Source organism: Anas acuta, chromosome 17 (genome assembly GCF_963932015.1).
Source record: "Anas acuta chromosome 17, bAnaAcu1.1, whole genome shotgun sequence".
NCBI classification, from domain to species: Eukaryota; Metazoa; Chordata; class Aves; order Anseriformes; family Anatidae; genus Anas; species Anas acuta.
This window is the reverse complement of record NC_088995.1, coordinates 262,223-281,567: the sequence shown is the minus strand read 5'-3', so window position 1 is coordinate 281,567 and position 19,345 is coordinate 262,223. Positions and strand designations below refer to the sequence as shown.

Sequence of the window (19,345 nt, the reverse complement as noted above, 5' to 3'; positions counted from 1 at the left end):
CTCAAATGCTGCTCCATGGGTTGCCTTTCTGTTGGACAGAGCTGTATCACTAATCCACTGAGTCAGTATAAATCCAAGATGCTAAACATCTAACAAAAATAGGACTATCTGCCACATAATAAAACAAAAAAAAAATATATCCAAGATGCAGTTCGTGATTTGATTAATCACAACAGTAAATAACATAAATATACCAAAAAGTAATGATAAATTGGAATAAAGACCTTAGGGACACTGCAAAGAAAAACAAATCCGTATACATAACATAAATTTTAAAGCAAACCATTCTAGAGAGCATGTATAAGATATGGGTGATCTCCTTCCATTCCTCTGCATAAGCAACACACTTCACAATTTCAGGGAGCCCAATTTATTAGGACTTGCATACCAGCCATATCTAGTTTAAAAAGAAAGAAAACTAAAAACATTATGAACAGCATGCACTTTGCAAAAATATTTATCTTAGATATATGTAGGTGTGAATATATATATACAACTGAAGTTAGATCTTAGAATCACTACTTTTGAAATATCTAAGTGAGGAGCGCCCCCTGATGTGTGCTTTGTTCATTATAATTCTTCATGATTCCTCAACTGCAGACTAATAGCCACTACGATAATTCTTCAAAAGAAACGAATCCCCAGGGTGAGGGAACTTACTCCTTGCTGAGAAAAAAAATAAGGAATAAACCTCATTTCTAGGAATAAACAAACTGAGGGGAAAAACAAACAAACAAAAAAACACAAACAAACAAAAAACACTGAAGAGCTGAAAGCTGACCAGAAAAGTCATCTGGCAACTCCTCAGGTTTTGAAAAGCTAAGAAAAAGAGGTAACAACACGTGTTAAGGTTTTAGCTTAAAACTACACAGTAAAAAATCCAGCACTTTGTAAGTAGATGAAGACAATCCAAGTTTCTTAAAATTATGTCCACTGGCTCTGAGCCTGACTCTCAATGAGCAGGTAACAAGATATTTTTTCTTAAACGCTACCCTTACAAATCAAGCTTAATTAGAAATCAAGGATGTCAAAAATCCTTTCTACAGCCACAGTGAAAAATTCTGCATTTCCACATTGTATGTTCAGATCTGTGAGGAAGAAAAAGCACTGTACCATTCCTACACTGCGGTATAACTAGTTCTAGCATTCAATTGACACCGGGAGGATAACTGTGCAGTAAAATGCTACTACCTCCCAAAAGCGGACTTTACATTACAGCATTTAGAATGAGTAGAAAAATTGCAACTCAACTCCTTAAAATACAATTTCAAGTTGTTTTCTTCCATATAAAAACAGGTTCCAGAAAACGCAGAGGAATAATGAAAGCCTACAGTAAATGCTCAGATTGTGTTGATTTATAGTATTCTGAGACTCAATTAACATTTTCAAACTCTAACCCAGTTACTTAGAACTACTAAAAAGGGTACACACATTTGCCATTCTATTGAAGAGTATCATCAGAAAACAACACTAAGAACAGGGGGTAGTGGAGAAAGTTGAGACAACTGCAGCTCCTTAATCACAATAAAAAACATACTCTATAAATTCGGACAACCACCCCAACAAGGACATGAAATAAGAAAATGTAAGTAAAAGTGTCTTAATGTACGTAAATAGACAAAGAAACAGAGTATTCTTCCACCACTGCATTAGTGATGCTCACTTTGGTACCTGGTCCACCTTGAGTCCACCAGCAAAAAAAAAAAAAAAAAAAAAAAGGATTACTCAAAAAGAAGAAAAGAAGGGGGATGGGAAGAAGGCACAATACGCAGCAATAACAATAACAACAGCAAAAAAACAACTAACAAGTAAACCTACATAGAATGAGTATACAAGATAAGAACTTATCTGGAGTGTTGTGACCAGTTCTGGGCTCGCCAGTACAAGAAAGAAAGAGTCAGACTAGACCAAGTCCAGCAAAAAGGCCACAAAGATGACTAAGGGATTGGCGTATCGGTCATAGGAGCAGAGGCTGGCACCTCCAGTCGTTTAATCTGGAGAAGGTGCAGTGGAGGAGCACATCTTACTAATTTGTATGAACACCGGACAGGGGGACAACAAAGAAGATGGAACCAGGCTCTTCTCAGTGGTATTCAGTGAATGGACCAGAGACAATGGATACAAACTTTTTTTTTGTGTGTGTGTGTAAAGGTGGTCAAACACTGGAACAAGTTGCCCAGACAGGTTGTGGAGTCTCCATCCACAGAAATATTCAAAACCCAACTGGACAATTGTCCTGGACAACTTCCTCTAGCCAGACCTGCTTTCAGCAGTGGGGGCTGGACTAGACGATGTCCAGAGGTGCTTTCAGCTTCAATTGTGCTGTGATTCTGTGAGATGGTAAGATAAAAACAAACGCACAAATCTCAGGATAACATAACACATCAAGTTCTAGCAAAGCCAAAAGAATCTGTTAAGCAGTTTTGTGCCTGAAAAAAATGGAATGCATCTTTCTGCAAATTAAAAACAGATTGTAAGCAGGAGGACAGGACTGGAAAGTTCCTTGCTCATCAAATTAAAAACAAGAGGCCTATTCATGAAAAACGTTACATGGTCAAGTCACATTCTTTGCTTAAAAATTTTACACACGACTGAGGGTGGGCATTTTACTTGCAGTTCTTAGAGAAAATCTGAGGTGGTTACAGATTGCTACAGCATGTGGGTAAATTTCTAAAGATATGCAAGCAGTCAGAATTACAAGAGGATGAGCAAATGTCCCTTTTATTTTTAAATAGGCTGGTCACATGATCAACAGCTGGAGTGAGTTAAGAAAATACCCATGCAAGCTATTTTGCTGAATTCCCTTACAGTTACATGACAATATCTAAAATCCTTCTGCATTTCAAATACCCAAAGGCCTCATGGTTCAAAATCCCCTCCTCTTTCTATTCTGCCTTTCAAATTTCTTCTCCATCCGCACATAGAAAGCCACATTCTTAAATGAAGCAGAGGAGGTAGACAAAGACCAGTAAGAGAAACTTGTGCCTGATGAAAAGTGGGAGTCGTTACTTTCAGATTGCATACACGTAGTGCATTCATTTTGTGTCAGTTAAATTCTTCAGAGTATTTACCTTTTCTCTAACAGCTGAAGAACAGTTTGACATGAAAAATGCCACTGTTTTGAGAAACAAAGTTTTGATCCATTGTGCAGCTTAAACAGTTGCACGTAATCACAGACCACTGCTGAGACATGTCTTTCAAAAACGTTAGCTAAGTTGGCCCTCTCTCATTCAGCAACCTGTTGTGCCCTTCATGGAACACTAATACTCAAACACCAGTATCTGGGGCTTCAAATAGGATGGTGTTACTAAGTTGTTCAGTCAACATCCTTCTACTCACACAAAACTCAGAAATAAAATCAAGATAACCCTGAGAGTGCTTAAAACCTCCTTCTATTCTTCTTAATTACATATAAAGACATATGCAAATTTATTCTTACTCTGCCACATTTGTCACTTTTTCCTGTAGCCTGAGAACTGGAATGATGTAAGAGTTCACTTATTTTCAATAAAGGCAGCTTATTTTTTCCCCTTTTATGCCCTTTGAATATTAAAGGAAAAAAAACATTGCAGCATTATGTCATATTACTTCCTTTGCTGACACCTTGACACAGATTACCAAATGCCCATATATGCCTCTAAGGCTGTGATTTCCCATTACAGATTTTCTTTTTAATCTCTCCTTCCCCAGTTCATCACATGCAGAAAGCACTTCTGCAGTTAGGAAATTCCACAATACTTAGACAAAGCTACAATAACATTTACTATTAAGCTCTGTGCACACTATGGATTTTTGTTTGTTTGTTTTTAAAAGTTAAGTTACAGAATGATTCTTTTGGTATGAATATAATCTAGGCTGTGTGCCTTTGGTGGCTTGCAAAATGCATACTAGACAAGTTTGTTTTCTTTGTTTGGAAAGTTTGGTTTAATGTTGCTATAAGAAGAAAAAAAAAAGCAAACAAAGTTAAATATAACAAATCTTAAAGGCAAAACTGTCCCTGGCAATTACTGTGTGACTCAGACTGTGGAAACGAAGCACTGCCCAAGTACGCAATCAGGACATCTCTGTATTTACTGCTACAAATACAGTCACAGTATGTAAACTTGCAGCAAATTCTTAAATGACTATGCTTAAGTATACATCAGATGCCATCTCAAAATGTGAACTGAAAATCATGATTCCAAAAAACAACAGTACACATACATCTCAGCACAACCATACATGATCAGAATCAAGCACAGCTTTGTCACTGACACAAGCAGAAGAGAGCATCCTCAAGCTGCAAGACTGCTGCACCCCCATAATAAGCAAAATTCATTTCAGTATGTGAGATAAGCTAACATCTCTAAACTTGACTCAAGGAAGTATTCAGTCTCAGCTTACACCTGTACATTTGTAAAAACAAACATTCTACCTATTCATCATGAAGATCAAATTAACATTTTAGTTCAAAAGAATAAAAAACCTGTTTTGAAAAGCAACATGCACAATACCCAAAGTCCTGGTCCTCAGAAACATGAGGGAATATCTATACAACTAAGACAAAATGCATTTAAGACACTGTATTTTAATACAACAGCGGAAGTTTTTACTCACTACCTTACAAATATTTTATGTTTTCATCCTAACACAAATTGAAGCACATAATTAGGAGCTCAAGCAATGGATAAGACCAGTGCTGAATCAAGGCTAGTCACTACAAACTGCCTTCTGCAACTGACGATTCTGAGAATGACACAGGAACAAGAACTCTAAATTAACAAGAAGACCTAAATTAACTTGTTCCTTCCCCACCTCAAAATTTTGTACTAACGAATAGCTAATATCCCCCAAAATGAAATCTTATTTCTCATCCATCCTCCACTCGGAATTCCTTGCAATTTTGATACTCTCGTTTTTAAGTTTCCAATACTTTTAAAGTATGGCTGAACTAATGGCGTAATATGCTGTCATAATAAATTCCCACAGACCAAGATTAGATTATTTGAAAACAACATTTCTTCGCATCCATTTTAAATGTCACCTTTCAATTTGTCCAGATGCCTCTTCATTGTTTTATCATAAGAACGAGTTATCCTGTAAAATTTAGGTACTTCACTACAATGTCCTGGACAACCAGCTGTTGACCCTACTTTGAGCAGGGGGAGCTGGTCTAGATGATCTCCAGAGGCCCCTTCCAGCCTCAGCAATGCTGTGATTCTGTAATACTAGAAAGTTTTATTCTCCAAGACGTTGTCATTCCCCACCCCCCCAAAGAAACCCTGAACTCAGAAAATGCTTTATAAAATCTTAGAGAATGTGGATATTGGAACGAGCCTCCCACAGAGGTTATTAAAAACAGCAGCTAGAGGACAGAAGATTTCTTGGAGGAGGTAATGAAAAAAATCCTCCTTTTTTTTCTTTAATATGAAGACAAACTAAACATAAATGTTGCTCTACCAAATAGTAAGTGTTGTATTTAACGTGTCTCTTTTATAAAATAAAGATTCAAGTAATAATACCTGAGAAGTGCAACAGAAAATACTGCATCTTTCATTAAAGAGAGACCACATGTAACAAACACTACTTTACATAGCTGGGTCTATCAGAGTAAATCCAATGAATAGGTTAAGTACATACTATCTGGTGCACTTCACATATTTCAACACAGTCAAGCCCAGACAATGAAATGTGACACACATACTCAGACAACTGTTAGATCTGAAGCATTTTTGATGGGTACAGACCCAGACATTTGGAGTCTAACTGAACTGAATAGGAATGGGATTTGGAAAACTTTATGTTCATTCAAAACCTAGAACACAGATCTTTGCTGATAATTTGTCTTTTTGCCACACACAATGTTGCCACTTCAAATAACAGAAAGAAATTAATCATTCAAACTATTCTTCAAATATTTTGGAAAAAAACATTTTAAGTGTTACTTCAGAATGTGTTCCATGCATCTTTAACATACAGAACATACAAAGCAGCACTGTTATAAACAGAGTACCTTCAAAGAGTCATGCTAGATCACTCAAGCCATGACTCATATTTTTATAAATGCATTCAGTTTGCTATACTTCCAACAACTTCACTACCACAAAAGGTAATCAAAGGCCAACATTTGAAAGCCATACTTAGCCAGGCTTCCCATTGTCTCCAGTTTAGCTTGTCTTACAACAAATAAGAGAACTCTACATAGATGTTGCAATGCCAGTTGCACAAAAGCCAAATAGGAGGTATCTCCAAAACATTAGTGATGGCACAATAAATGTTGGTAATTTGGGGGAGAGGTGGGAAGAGAAGGGGAAAAAGGAGGAAAGGTGACATAGATTGGAAGATCATATGCAAATGTACATATGTCAGGGCTCTCAGATGCAAGGCAGTGAGAACAGCAAGAGAACAAGGGAAGCCCAGAGGCTGGAAAACAGCCACCACAGTGTGCAGAGCTGTGAAGGAAAAGCAGGTCACGAGTGGAAGATGGGAGGTCCTCAGCGGTACAAAATGTTAAGGCACCAAAGGCACTGGGCAACAATTTCATCTCCAAATCTAACTGATCGTTTCTTTTCTGAACAGAAAAGCCTCAATATGGTACAACTAATAGCAATTCTTCTTCCATGTTCCCTACATTATTCAGAAAGAGAATATTACTAACAAATAGCGTGACACTACAGCAACTCACTTAAGAGTCAAATAAGAGATGCAATGGGATCTACAAGCATGCTTCTTTCTGTAAGAGAAAAAAAAAAAAAAAAAAGGAATTCTCATGACCAGAAGTAATGCACAAAGACAGGGTATATACATTTAGGCATTCCTTAGGTTTTGGCTGGTCTGGCTCAGAAAGTAGAATCTCCACATATTACTCAGAACAGCCCCCATTTCTGATACCCCCTGCTGTCTACCCTCATTTCTTCACTCAACATTTCTTTCCCTGGAGCAACTCACAGTTCTTCCTATACAATTTGCCCCGTTTTTCCAGCTCACCTATTAAAAAAAAAAAAGTGATACAAGCATTGATAGTATTTAGAGATTTTGAATTAGATTGTGGAATTAACATTTTTTTTAATGAAGCCCACCCAGCTAAACTAGGTCTACACAGATCCTGCAGGTTCAAGAAAGCAAAATATTTCTATTTATAATTGCATTGCATTTTGAACAATTTTTCATATAAGGATAAACAGTTTTAAACAAGTATCTTGCAGAATGTAGACAAAATTATCTCAGAAACAAAAATTGTGTTGCACTTTTAATAGGCTTGTTTGTCTATAGCATACATTAGTAAAAAATAGTCAAGAATCCAAGAAAAGTTTAGTTAGGCAACGAACATTATGCCACGAGTCTTAAGAGACTTTCCAAAGCTAACCCTACAACCCATAGTGGAACAGTTTTTCTTGAGGGTTAGTAAAAATGTACCTTATAGAATTGTTTTTGTTTTCTTATTAGGAGTAGATATTTCAATACATACATATTAGCTATCGTAACACTGAGACCAGCTATTTTTCTATATCTGAAGCATGAATTACTATACATTTGCGACTACTAGTGAAACCCAAATTTTAACAGAATTAGACCCAAATCTAAACCAGTTAAGCCACAGTATGTCTTTAATTAATTTGAGGATAAAAACAGAATAAAACCTAAATCTGTAACACCACCAAGAACCAAGCAGAGACTGTTCAGATGTCAGAGTAACAGAATATATCCCTTATTTTGCATTTACCATATCTAGGATTCTTTTCAGAGTTGTGCAGCTTGAGTAACTGAATAAAAATTCTCTAGAGCCAGAACAACAGCAAAACAAACAAAACCATTTGGCATGACATCAAAAGAACAAAATGAGCCTAATCTGATTTGCCTGTGGGTATTCCCAAAATACTATTTAATTCCTGAAATATTCTGTTATCTTTTAATTTCTCAATGATATTTACACAAAGTATTTTGAAAATAGTAAGACTTACAAGCCAATCCTCTCAAACACTAAAAACATTAGTTTTATGTACCATTGAAATAAACAGTCACACAACATAAGACTTGTAGCAAATTATTCTGATCTGCTACAGACCGATTTCAAGGCTGGGAGAGGCACACTGTGTTAAGATAAAGACTTTCAGGCACAGCTTTTCATAATGTAGTCTTTTTTATTTCTTAAGTTCACAAGAACATAATTGCAATGGGAGCATATATCTCTAAGAGCTTGTTCTGGGCATACAGTACACTAGTGTGCCCTAGTGGTGCAGAAAGACGGTAAACAAAGTCATGTCACTTTTCAGGAACATTTTGTAGTGTTCAAAACAAATGCTCACAGTTAGGATCTCACTAAAAATATTTTGGGAGACCTGGGGGGTGTGGGGAGCATCAAAACTTGAGTTAACTCAGGACCTTGACTAGAAATAAAAGCTGTATGAAAATTCAAGGTGAAACAACTGTGTTTGAAAGCAAAAGCAAACACTTTCTTCCTTTCTGTTTTCCCATTTCACAGATTTATTTCACCATGCTTTTTATTTTGTTTATGTTTGCCATCCTTTGAGGTATGGATCAGCTTAATGGATTGCCTTGATTACAGGACAAAGACATATTTATTACAAATACACGCAAGATTCCAGTTGTGATATTCCCCATTAGAATTGTAGATGCGCTGCTAACAAAATTAGCAAAGTAAATAATAACAAATCGCATACCCAAGATAAAGAATAATAATAAAAAAAACAAACCATACAACTAGTAACTTCAATCTCATAAAACTTGGATTCAAAAGCTATCCAGTTTTGAACTCCTTAAGTGAAAGGAGACTGGGTTCTGTATTTAAAACTCAGATTTTTCAAGGAAATTATGAGCTACATCTGTTAAGCTCCCTCTTCTGGCTAATTAATAAAATTGCTTAGGTTTTGGATGCATGTTTCAAATTTTCCCAACTACATTCTATCAAAAGGAATCAAACAGAATTTTAAAATAATTATAAAGCACATTTTGATGTTGAAATATGCCACATAAGCATTCCAACTTCAGACAGTGCCGTCCTGCTATCTCATGCTGACAAGCCTCACACACATGCACACAAACTTCCCTGTACTATGTAGGCATACAACCATAAACTATTTGACCAACAATCATCTAGATCCATAACAACTTTATAAGCACCATTGCATACTTTCTGTTTTTGGAAGTACAATACAACCTGAACATTTCTGTGTTCAAAAAATATCTGATCAGTTAATTAGCCCTCAAAGAACACTTCTTCCTGTTAAAAAAAAAAAAAAAAGAATTGTGTAATAAAAATACAAATACGCATTTTAGAAAACCTAGTTGTTTAAATAGGGAAAACATACCACCCAAACTTAACTTCCTCCTTACCAGGATCTCCTGTCTCTGCTGTGACTTCCAAAACATCTCTGTTGAATAAGCGCTGCTCCCAATAACCAGAAACAGTTGAGGAAGCATATTAATGCTACCTGGCATTCCTACTGATACCACTGAAACAGAGATGACTGGTATTTCACAAAGTAGTCTCAGAGGAGAGCAACTGTATGGTGGTGGAAGGGAAGCCACCCTATTTATTTGCCAGCAAAACAGGAGGGAGGGACACAAAACAACAACACCCCTCAGTAGTCAGGACTATCTGCTTGCCTCTGCCTCATCTCACAGAAAGTTGTTTTCCAGTTCAGGCAGAAAGCTCTTTTATATTTGTGTCTTTCAACAAAATAATAATAATAATAAAAAAAGAAACGAAGATTCCCTCTGTGCTTTTTCCATAAAAGAAGAAGAGTTACCCAAGAGCTCCAGCTACTGTGAATGCCAAAACTCCTCTACTGTACCAGTAATTTTCAGTCTCCTTCTCACAGAAATGCGCCCACCCCCAAAAAACACTCTCTGTAAAATCCAGCTCATTCAAGAGAGATGCAGAATCCATCGCCATCTACAAACAGATAAATAGTCATCTCATACTGGTAATGACAGTTAATCAGTGATTATCTTTTGCACTGACATACAATAATAACACTCAGGCAGTTGCTATGGCTGATGCGTTGAAAGCAGACAATCACTCCTTCTCAGGTAATAGCTCCAAAAATTAATATGGCTTAGCTAAGAGGTGTGGTTTTCAGCATTAGTAGGCATATGCTTTTGAGAAGAAGTTCAGTCTTTCCAGATATTGACCCCTGCAATTGACCCCTTTCTTTGCTCTTGCTGATAATTTATGGAAACTTAATTACAATAAATTAATTCTAAACAGGAAAAAAAATCACCAACAGATTTCAGTATTTCAGTTCTATTCGTCATACAAACAAACCAAACTGTCTGCGATTCGTATTTTGAAAATATTCTTTTATGAAGTCTTTTCATAACTTTTCATCTAAGTGAGCTCTATAGCAAATCACTACCAGACTTCTTAAAAATAAGATACAAAACTATACAAATATACCACTGTTTTTATGCTTTAACTTCTTGTATTCAGACAGCTGACCTGGAAATCAAGAGACTGAGAAAAATAATGCAATTTTATTTTTTTAACATAAACTTCACATAAACTATGTAAAATTTTTTATGATATTCTGTTAATGATATTTAAAAATAAAAAAGGAAAAAAAGAAGCTTACAAGGTTGTAAGTCATCACCCTACCAAAGCAGGAGTTTCTTGCTTACATGAACTGATACAAACTGTAAATTGTAGATGCTTAGTACAAACAACTGGGAGAATGTACTAAAACTCTTGGAGAAAGATTAAGTAGTGGTATAAAAGTGAAAAAAAAAATAAAAGTACAATGGTTGAACATGAAAATCAAATGTGAAAAATAAAAGTGCTGCAATGCAAGATGGCAACCCCAAAAACCAGAATCAACAAAAGGGAAGGCCTTTCCCTGGTCCATGGTCTTCCCTTTGTGATTATGAGTGGGAGAGCTTTAGAAAACATTTTCAATAACATTTTATTTAAGCAGTTTTTTGGTCTTAAAACAAAAGAAACAAACAAACAAAAACTTAAGAATGTAAAAGTACAGTTTCCTGTTCCAATATATTTTAAATTTAAGATAACAACTTTTTACCAGAAGATGGGGTGGGGACAGGGACGCATGTTTTTTTCTAGAAGCTAATAAACAACTGAAATAAAGAATACAGGACTTCCGGTGATCCATTTATATATAAAAGGAAACATAACTTCAATAGTTTGGACTCCAGCTGATGGAAAACGTTATGCTTGCTACCTGACATAATTTCTGAGGAGAGGAACCTGGGCAATAAATATGGTCTTAAATTGCATCTGTAGCTAAAGTGACTAGTAATACTGTGTGAGAGATTGATAGGAGAAATGGAATCTGGAGTACATTCTGCTAAAATTAATTGGCATCTAAACGGATGGCTCTGTACTAGCGAACAGTCAGAATTACTGAAGCTATCAACAGCAGCTAGTGGGAAGCAGTCTCAAAAGAAACAGGCAACCAACAGCACCTACTCTACAAAAGGTTTCCTTGCATAATCACATCTTTCTAAGAATGCTGAGGTATGCATTTCTTAAAATGTTTATCCACAATATACACAGAAACTCTTTGGACGCTATTTTGAAAGATTTTATTGCTCCATTATTAATAAGAATCTCCATGCTACACCTCAAGGAACTTCACAAGAAAAATGTTCCTGGATGCTACTCAAAGCTGACTACTTTTAAAAGAGATGTCTGGTCTTCGCAACCAAAAATTGATGCTAGTTTAAAGTAGTAAGATAGAATCATACCACAAACACAGAGAACAGTTTAATAGCCAGCAGGAAATTCAAATTAAACAACTTTTAAACACAAATGATTATTATCTGCAGCTTTTAGCAAAAGCAGCCATTAATATAGAAGTATTTGCAGTTGTCTACATTACGTTAGTAATACGTACATACTCCTGGTGGAGTTATTATTTCCCCAGAAAAGTAATACTTTCTTACCTTTGGCCATTTGGGATTCAGAAGTCGTGCTTTGATTGCATCATCCAGGGCCTTGTCATACTGTTGGATTTTCATGTAGGCTGCTGAGCGGTTACTGTAAAGAATGCAGTTCTGAGGATCAACTCCCAGAGCCTCATTGTACAACACAATAGCTGTATGAAAATCACCATCATGGCAAGCCTGGTTGCTCTGTCGAACTTTCTCAACAAATTCAGCTTTGCTCAACATGGGGCTGTCAGGACTTCTTCTTCCAAAAGATTTTGATCCAAAGAAAGAAATCTGTGGAAGAGGGGAATTACATGTAAATGGTGAGAAATGCTACTCAGAAAAAGAGAAAAAAAGTGTTCTATGGACACTATAGAAGAAATTAAAGCCATCACTATTAATGAAGAATAAATTCTGAATTCAGAATCACTTTTTTTTTTAATTGTTCATTATTTGACTTTTTTTTTTCGTACAGAAGCAGCAAAAAAGAGCCTTAGAAAACATATTCCATATGAAGGGTATCTTCCAGAAGACATACAACCTTTTTCAGGCATAAGACTAATTGTCTATTTTCGTATTCTGTACTCCACAAGATTTTGCTCCTCAGCCATACAATTTGATTCTACAACACCAAGCATAATCCCAAGGTAAAAATGGTTATTGGAAAACATGGCAGGTATGAATGAGAAGATGATGGCAGTATATCCGTCCAATACATAGATCATAGAGAAGTATGTGCATGCACAGACAACAGAAGAATGTATAAATTGTTTACAAACCAAAGAACTTACACTGGTACATGTGCTCACAAACCTCTACATCCAGCCAACTGCAAGCTGCAAATTGTTCCTAAGTGGGAAGAGAAGGATGAGTCTGTGGAACTGGGTATACTTGCAGAGATTAGCAGGGCATACAGTTTATGTTAGCAATGGAAGAGACATCACTGCAGAGCCCCCTTCCAGAATTCTCAAAATCAATCAGGCAAAACAAAATAATTAAGAAACACTGTTTTAAGTCTTTTAATTTAAAAACTCTAAAAGATGTAAAATGAGCTGCAGAAAGTCCTAGTTCCATTGATTTCGGTATACCCTTTCTCCTCATCTAATTTTCAACATTCTTTAGTTTCCTCAACCAGTCATTAACAGTCAACAACTGTTTCTGTCATGTATTCCCTATTGTCTCTCAAAGAGCCTCAACTATTCATCAAGAATACCACCGTACAACTCTGATTAAAAGACAGTTATGAATGACAGTAACTGTACTTGGCAACAGGTAACATGTATATATGGAAACACAAAACTTGGAAGTAGTCATTAAAGGATCAGACTACAGATTTCAACTATAGTTGAAATAGGTATTATCCATTTTTAGTTCTGCAGACAGAAAAAGGTTAAGAATATCACATATTGTTACCGCAACACAACAATTGCCAGCCTTAAATACATTACCAGAGTAAGCCGAGTCACATTTTCAGGTGGAAAGGGAAGCAAGCTGCAAATTGACTTCCTGTCTCAAGTATCAATAAAGGCCTACGGGCTTTTTCTTTTTTTTTTTTTTTTTTCCAAGTCAAACAACAACAACCAAAAAAGCAATAAATCAGAAACTACTGATCTCTGCTTTTCCTTATGATTCCTTTTCCTTCCTACTCAATTTTTTTTCTGACAGCTGTTTGTCCAAACTATTTCTAAACTTCTCTACTCAACCTGACTCCTTGTTTTCCTTGGGAAATCCCATTTCAGCTGCTTCATGTTTTTCATCTTGAAACTATTTTTTCTAATATCCACCTCAAATCTCCTTTGCATTTCTTGTCCTGTCTAAATTGAAACTAACCAAAAAATATAAAAGTCAAATTTCTGCACCATTGAAAATTAATTCAATATGCCATATACCTTTAAAAAGCACTGGGCGACTTATCTGCTACTTCAATCAACTTTAGAAACAGCAGCTTCATATATTCTCAAGTACTAGCAGGTAGTTTGCCCTACTTTGAGCAACAGCCCAAACAACTGAGGGGGACATGTCACTTCATGACAAGCAGTGTGATCACTCACAGATTTGTAAGTGTGTATGTGACCACAAACTTTATCATATGGTCAGTTTGACTTTTCCTGAGAAGCTGCAAAAACAGAATATGAAGTTCTAGCAACTATTACACATGAGCAGTTGTTCAAGACCAAACATTAGGAAACCCCGAGAAAGCTAATTAGTTGCCAGAAAGCCACAGATGGTAGGGCATACCAGAGAGAAATGGAGCCAAGAAATACCCATGTGCGAGGAATGGCTCAGGTAATAGCACAGAAACCCCATGATTTACACGGAGAGTTGATTCACTGCAGGAAAATAAATTTCAAAGCCTCAGTCAGTTACATGCAGGGTTTATTAGGAGGAATTTTCCCCAGTGTACCACTAGTCAGACACATACAGGGTAAAGGGCATGTTTCACCTTACTCTGAAGAATTAACAACCAATGTAGACAATTCACCTAAACTCTGAAATGGTATCCTGCTGCCTCTTCCATAGGTGTCTGCTCATGTTTCCTGACCATATATATATCAGTCATCAGGATTGGAAAGGAAACGTATACAAAGTTATATTGGCAAGGATGTTAGAGAGAGAAAAGATGGGAATGTGCAAAGCATGGATGTCATTCACAAATTTCTGGGCAAATTTGCCTAATGAATTCAAGACTGGCAATTTCATTTTCTGAAAGTGGCACACAACTTTCTGGGCTTCTCAGAGATCAAATTCAGACTGCTCGTGCAGCATGCATGTTTGCTACTGAAACTGCACACCAATTAAACAAAACAGTAGCCAAATGTTAAACTATCTGCCCGGAACACAGATCAATCTTCAGTGTATTACGGCAAATAAACAGAAGATGACACCCGGTGTCAGTAAATGCAAAGTGATGGAAGAAAAAATCCTTAGCTGTTATTGCAATAACTGGCTCTAAATCTACCCGTATCCCTCACAAAAGACTTTCTAGACACCTCTGAAAAATTCTCAAGGAAAGAAAGTCTCAGTAGTCGTGACCAGTCAAAAAGAGCAGTAAAAGAAAGAAGAAAGAGGAAACAATTGTGACATTCTAAATCTGTAGAAAGAACTGCATTTTAAATACCATTTGCAGTTTGGTTCCCACCAGCACGGGACAAGAACATAGAAGTACATAAGCAGAAAAGGTAGGAGATGGGTAACAGATAACCAGATGTGGATGAATCTCCAAATACAGAGAGTCTAAGACTACAAAACTTAAAAAAGAATTGAAAAAAGCAAGTCATAGGTCTATAAAATGAAGAAAAGTATAGCAAAGTTAAAGGGAACAATTATCCACTATTCCTTACAGGAACAGAGAGGCGTCAAACAGGCAGAAGATAAAAGAAAAACAAATGAAGTAAAACTTATACATGTGGTATAGTTAAAATACAGAATCAACCTAGGTGTTACAAAGAACAATACTGATAATAGACTCAAAAAAAAAAAAGTAATTAAGAACATGAAAGAAATTCATAGAAAGCTACTGAACACCAGATTACATATGTATCTTGAACGTTCAGTAAATTCATATCGTTTGTTACTAATGATAAGCAGGATTGCTATATTTGATTTTGTTCTTGTGGTACTTTGTCATGAAATTTGAAAAGTCAGCTTTTCTCATATAAATCACCAGTTACTCTCACTCTACAAACTTTTCCATTAAGCATATTTAAGGAACTAAAATACTGAATAGCTTATTAAACTTAATACAAATATTTTAACTCAGAAAATGCTAGAAGGAAAAAAAAAATATTCTAGCAATAAGACGTAGATATTATAAAGTTTTGTATATTCAAAATACTTCCACTATAAAAGCAGCTAGAACATAGCATATATTTACTGAAACTGTAGCACAATAATGCGAAACATACAGGACATAGGCAACATCTGCCTTGCACAGTCCATTTATGCAGTTTGTACAACAGACAAACGGAGTAGGGAATACTTAGGGTTCTAGCTTCACTGGTTTCAGTGATAACCTTCAGAAGTAAATCAATGAATGCAAATTCACTTTTGTGTCTGAGCATGCTGAAAGCCTAAAACAAACTCAGAAGTACAAATTTTACAGGTCCCTACAAATCTCAGTAGATATTCATCTTATAGGTAAGGGACAGAATCCTTTCAGCATCTACATAAAGTATGTTACTGTCAATCTTTTAGAAGGAAGAACATGAAAGTGTGGAAGTTCTTAAAGAATAGCAGAAACAGAGTGAAGACAGTACAGAGAATATAGATAGTAATAGAAAAACTAAGACAAAGAAGAAAGAGAAATTAAAGCAGAAAGGAGCCCATTTTCTCAATAAGAGATAGTGAATATGACACTGACACACAGAAAAGTAATAAAAGTTGACCTCCTAGGGTCAAAGAAGCACCTATGGCTACCCAAATGAGCTACCATTAACATAAGAAAAAGATTGAATACAAGCTAAAGGGAGCATAAAATCTTGAATTGTGAATAAGAACTGAATTGTAAATTTCATTATTAGTGATGAGTCTGAACCGTCAGCTAGCCACAGGCAGACAGACACACTAATGACGAATAGATAAATCAACAAGAAGCAAAAGCCAGGTCTGAACAGGAGAGACACTTCAGGAGGAGCTGGTATAGAAGCAAGTGTACACCCTCCCAGGATTTTGTCATCTGCAACAAGTCATTCAACTGCTGTAGCATGACTGCTTTCTTCTCTGAGTAGACACAAGCCACTTACCAGTACACGTTTGTAAGCACATCGATAAAAACACTCACTCACCTATGGGCAAGCAGGCACTTTACCTTCAGTCTCTTGTTACAGCATTCCTATCACCAGTGACCTACCCGGTAGGAATGTTAGTAACTGGCATTTAGGCAAAGGCAAGAGGGTGATAACATGGCAAAATACAGTGAAGAAGCCAGGAAACACGGCTTGATCAGTATTTAGCAGAAATATACATGCAGACTGATCCTATTGCAGCAGAAGATTTCACCTCTAGAAAGCTAAGGTTTAGATAGTACAATGGATCAGTAATAACAATCATTAACTGTGCTGTCACTAAAAATAATCAGTAGTCATATACACTAGTATGACGTGGCACTTCAAAAAACACATACCTGTGTCTTTATATCAGACCAAAAAATATAAGAAAGTGAAAATTTCTAAACCTACTGCTTAAAAAAAAAAAATAATAAATCAATATTTAAGAATAGATCATCTACCCATTTATCAAAAAGCTCTTTTCAAAGAACCTATAAAGGATTTTTGTTAGCACCTGAGGAGCTCCTGTTCAGTGTCAGAAGAAAGCACAAGAGGAATGACACTGTCTAAGACTGTGCAGTACCTCTAAGAGAAATAAAAAGACATCCAAGGATAAACATGAACAGCTCCTAAGAAAGCAGGACGAAAAGCTATAGAAACCCAGACACTTCAACTCTTGGCTTACTAGAGATGACCAAGTCATCCTATGGCTGCAACATCAAACTACGGGAGCACAGGCTGCAGGCAGGGACATTTTAACCTTAACCACCGATCAGTATTCCAGTCAACAAACATAACTGCATCCAAGATGCGCCTCCTGATTCCCAATGCTGTCCATAGCAAAGCCTGTATAATCAAGTTACTGACCATTTTGTCACTACCTGGCACGTCCAGTTGAGACTGACGATGTCTGTATCATGAGTGCCATCGGGGTGATAAGCTCTGCTGTGCTACAAACACGCAACTGACGCACTTAGCAAAAAAAGTTTTCCAGTTTCAAAACAAGCTCAGTTTTTGCTTATCCGAGAGACCACCGAGAACGTACCGTTCACGCTGATGCCCGTGCTGTCGTCCGCAGAGCTGCACGCTCCAGCGAGCTCCACGCTACAACACGCGTGTGGAAGCAGCGGGCCGCACGTGAGCAGCGCCCGGGCACTTCGCCTCCGTTAACCTCGCGCCGCACCGGCGACCACGGCGCTCTGCCGCTGCCGGCACCGCAGCCGGACGGGCGCCCGCCGAGCCCCCCCCCCCCCGGCCCGCGGGGCCGCTCCGTGCCGGCGGCGGGGCCGGGGGGCGGCGCGGGCCCCGCCGGCCGAGACGGGGGGCTCGGAGCCAGGAGGCGCCGCTCTCAGCTCCGCAGAAAGTCCAGGGCGAAACGCGACGAGCGCTCGGCAAGGCGACCGAGGCCATACCCGAGGCCTTACGGCTCCAGAGCCCCTCCGCCCCCACCGCGGGCACCCGCCGGCCGCCGCCGCTTCCCCCTCGGCACGTCCGCCCGGCCGGGGGAAGCCGCCCCGCCCGCCGCCGCCCTGCCCCGCTCCTCACCTCGCCGCCAGCCCCGCGGGCGCGGCGCCGCTAGCGGCAAACGCCGGAGCCGAGGCTGCTCCCGCCCGCGCCCCGCAACTTCCCCCCGACGCCCGCAGGCACGGACCGCGCCCGGCCCGCCCTCCGTGCCGCCAGGCGGCCGAGGAGGCGGGAGGGAGGCGGCCGGCCGGGCCCAGGGGCCGCTCCCGCTGCCGCCGGCCCGGCTTCAACTCACCCGCAGAGGCTCCGCGTCCCGCTCCCGCCGCCGCCGAGCCCGGCCCCCCGCTACGGCCCCCGGCGGGGCGGACGGCGGCGCCTGTTGCTCCATCGCGCTCCGGCTCCTCCTCCGCCTCCTTTGGGGGCCGCCGCCGCCCCCCCCCCCCGCCGGGCCGATCCCGCCCCAGCCGCCCGGCCCGCGGCGCCACGTTCCGGGCCCCGACTCCGAGGGGAACCGCACTGTCCCCGGCCCCGCCCCCGGGGCTGGGCTCCGGCCGGACCCCGGACGCCCCCCGCCCGACGGCGCCAGGGGCCGCTCCGGCGCGTCCCCGGGCCGGACGTCCTGCGCCAGCCCCCGGCGGGAGCCCAGCCCGGCCCGGCCGAGGCCTCCCGCCCGGGGCGGGACACGCGGCTGCGGCCCGCTCCCGCTCCCGCTCCCGCTCGAGGCAGCCCGGGCCGCAACTCCGCCGGAGGCCCCGCGGAACGCAGGGCGAGCCCGGCCTCCCCCCGGGCCACGCAGGCCGAAGAAGAAAGGTAAGCAGGCAGGCAGCCCCGTCCGCTCACCCTACGAACGACTCCAGGCCCCCGTTCACAGAGAACGTCCGCTCAACGCTTTTTTACGGCCGCGAAGGTGGGGAACGACCTCGTAAAGGCGGCGGCAGCCTTAGCACCAAGGCTGTGTTTGATGGCGCTCCACGTCGTACCTCTAAACGTCCAGTACAGAGACTGGGCACTAACGGCATTGCTCTTACCAGGCACCGCTAGGTACATCCCTTGCCTTCTCATATTTATAGAACCAGTATCTAATCCAAAGCCTTCCAAACGCTGTTGAAGTGAACAGGTAAAGAGTTTACACTGAAGATGCTGCAAATACGACCTGTACAAAGACCCTGGACTACCCTGCTCAGAAGGGGTGGGTGGGAATACTTCTTGACTAAGTGAAAACTTGATGC

General features: G+C 39.7%; 1 protein-coding gene across 3 annotated transcripts in view; it reads right to left on the bottom strand.

The window, feature by feature from the left end:
- TTC28 (tetratricopeptide repeat domain 28) overlaps positions 1-18,614 on the bottom strand; it is a 154,901-nt gene extending 136,287 nt beyond the window's left edge. For 2 of the 3 annotated variants that reach the window (XM_068654145.1, XM_068654146.1), the window contains exons 1-2: positions 18,412-18,614; positions 11,902-12,180 (exon numbers count right to left, since the gene is read on the bottom strand). In XM_068654145.1, the coding sequence (XP_068510246.1) occupies positions 11,902-12,180; positions 18,412-18,504 (372 nt within the window). In that variant the 5' untranslated portion in view covers positions 18,505-18,614. Of the gene's footprint in view, positions 1-11,901; positions 12,181-18,197; positions 18,308-18,411 lie in introns of those variants that run through there. The other variant, XM_068654147.1, reaches the window with a different exon arrangement.
- Between the last annotated feature and the right edge of the window lie 731 nt (positions 18,615-19,345).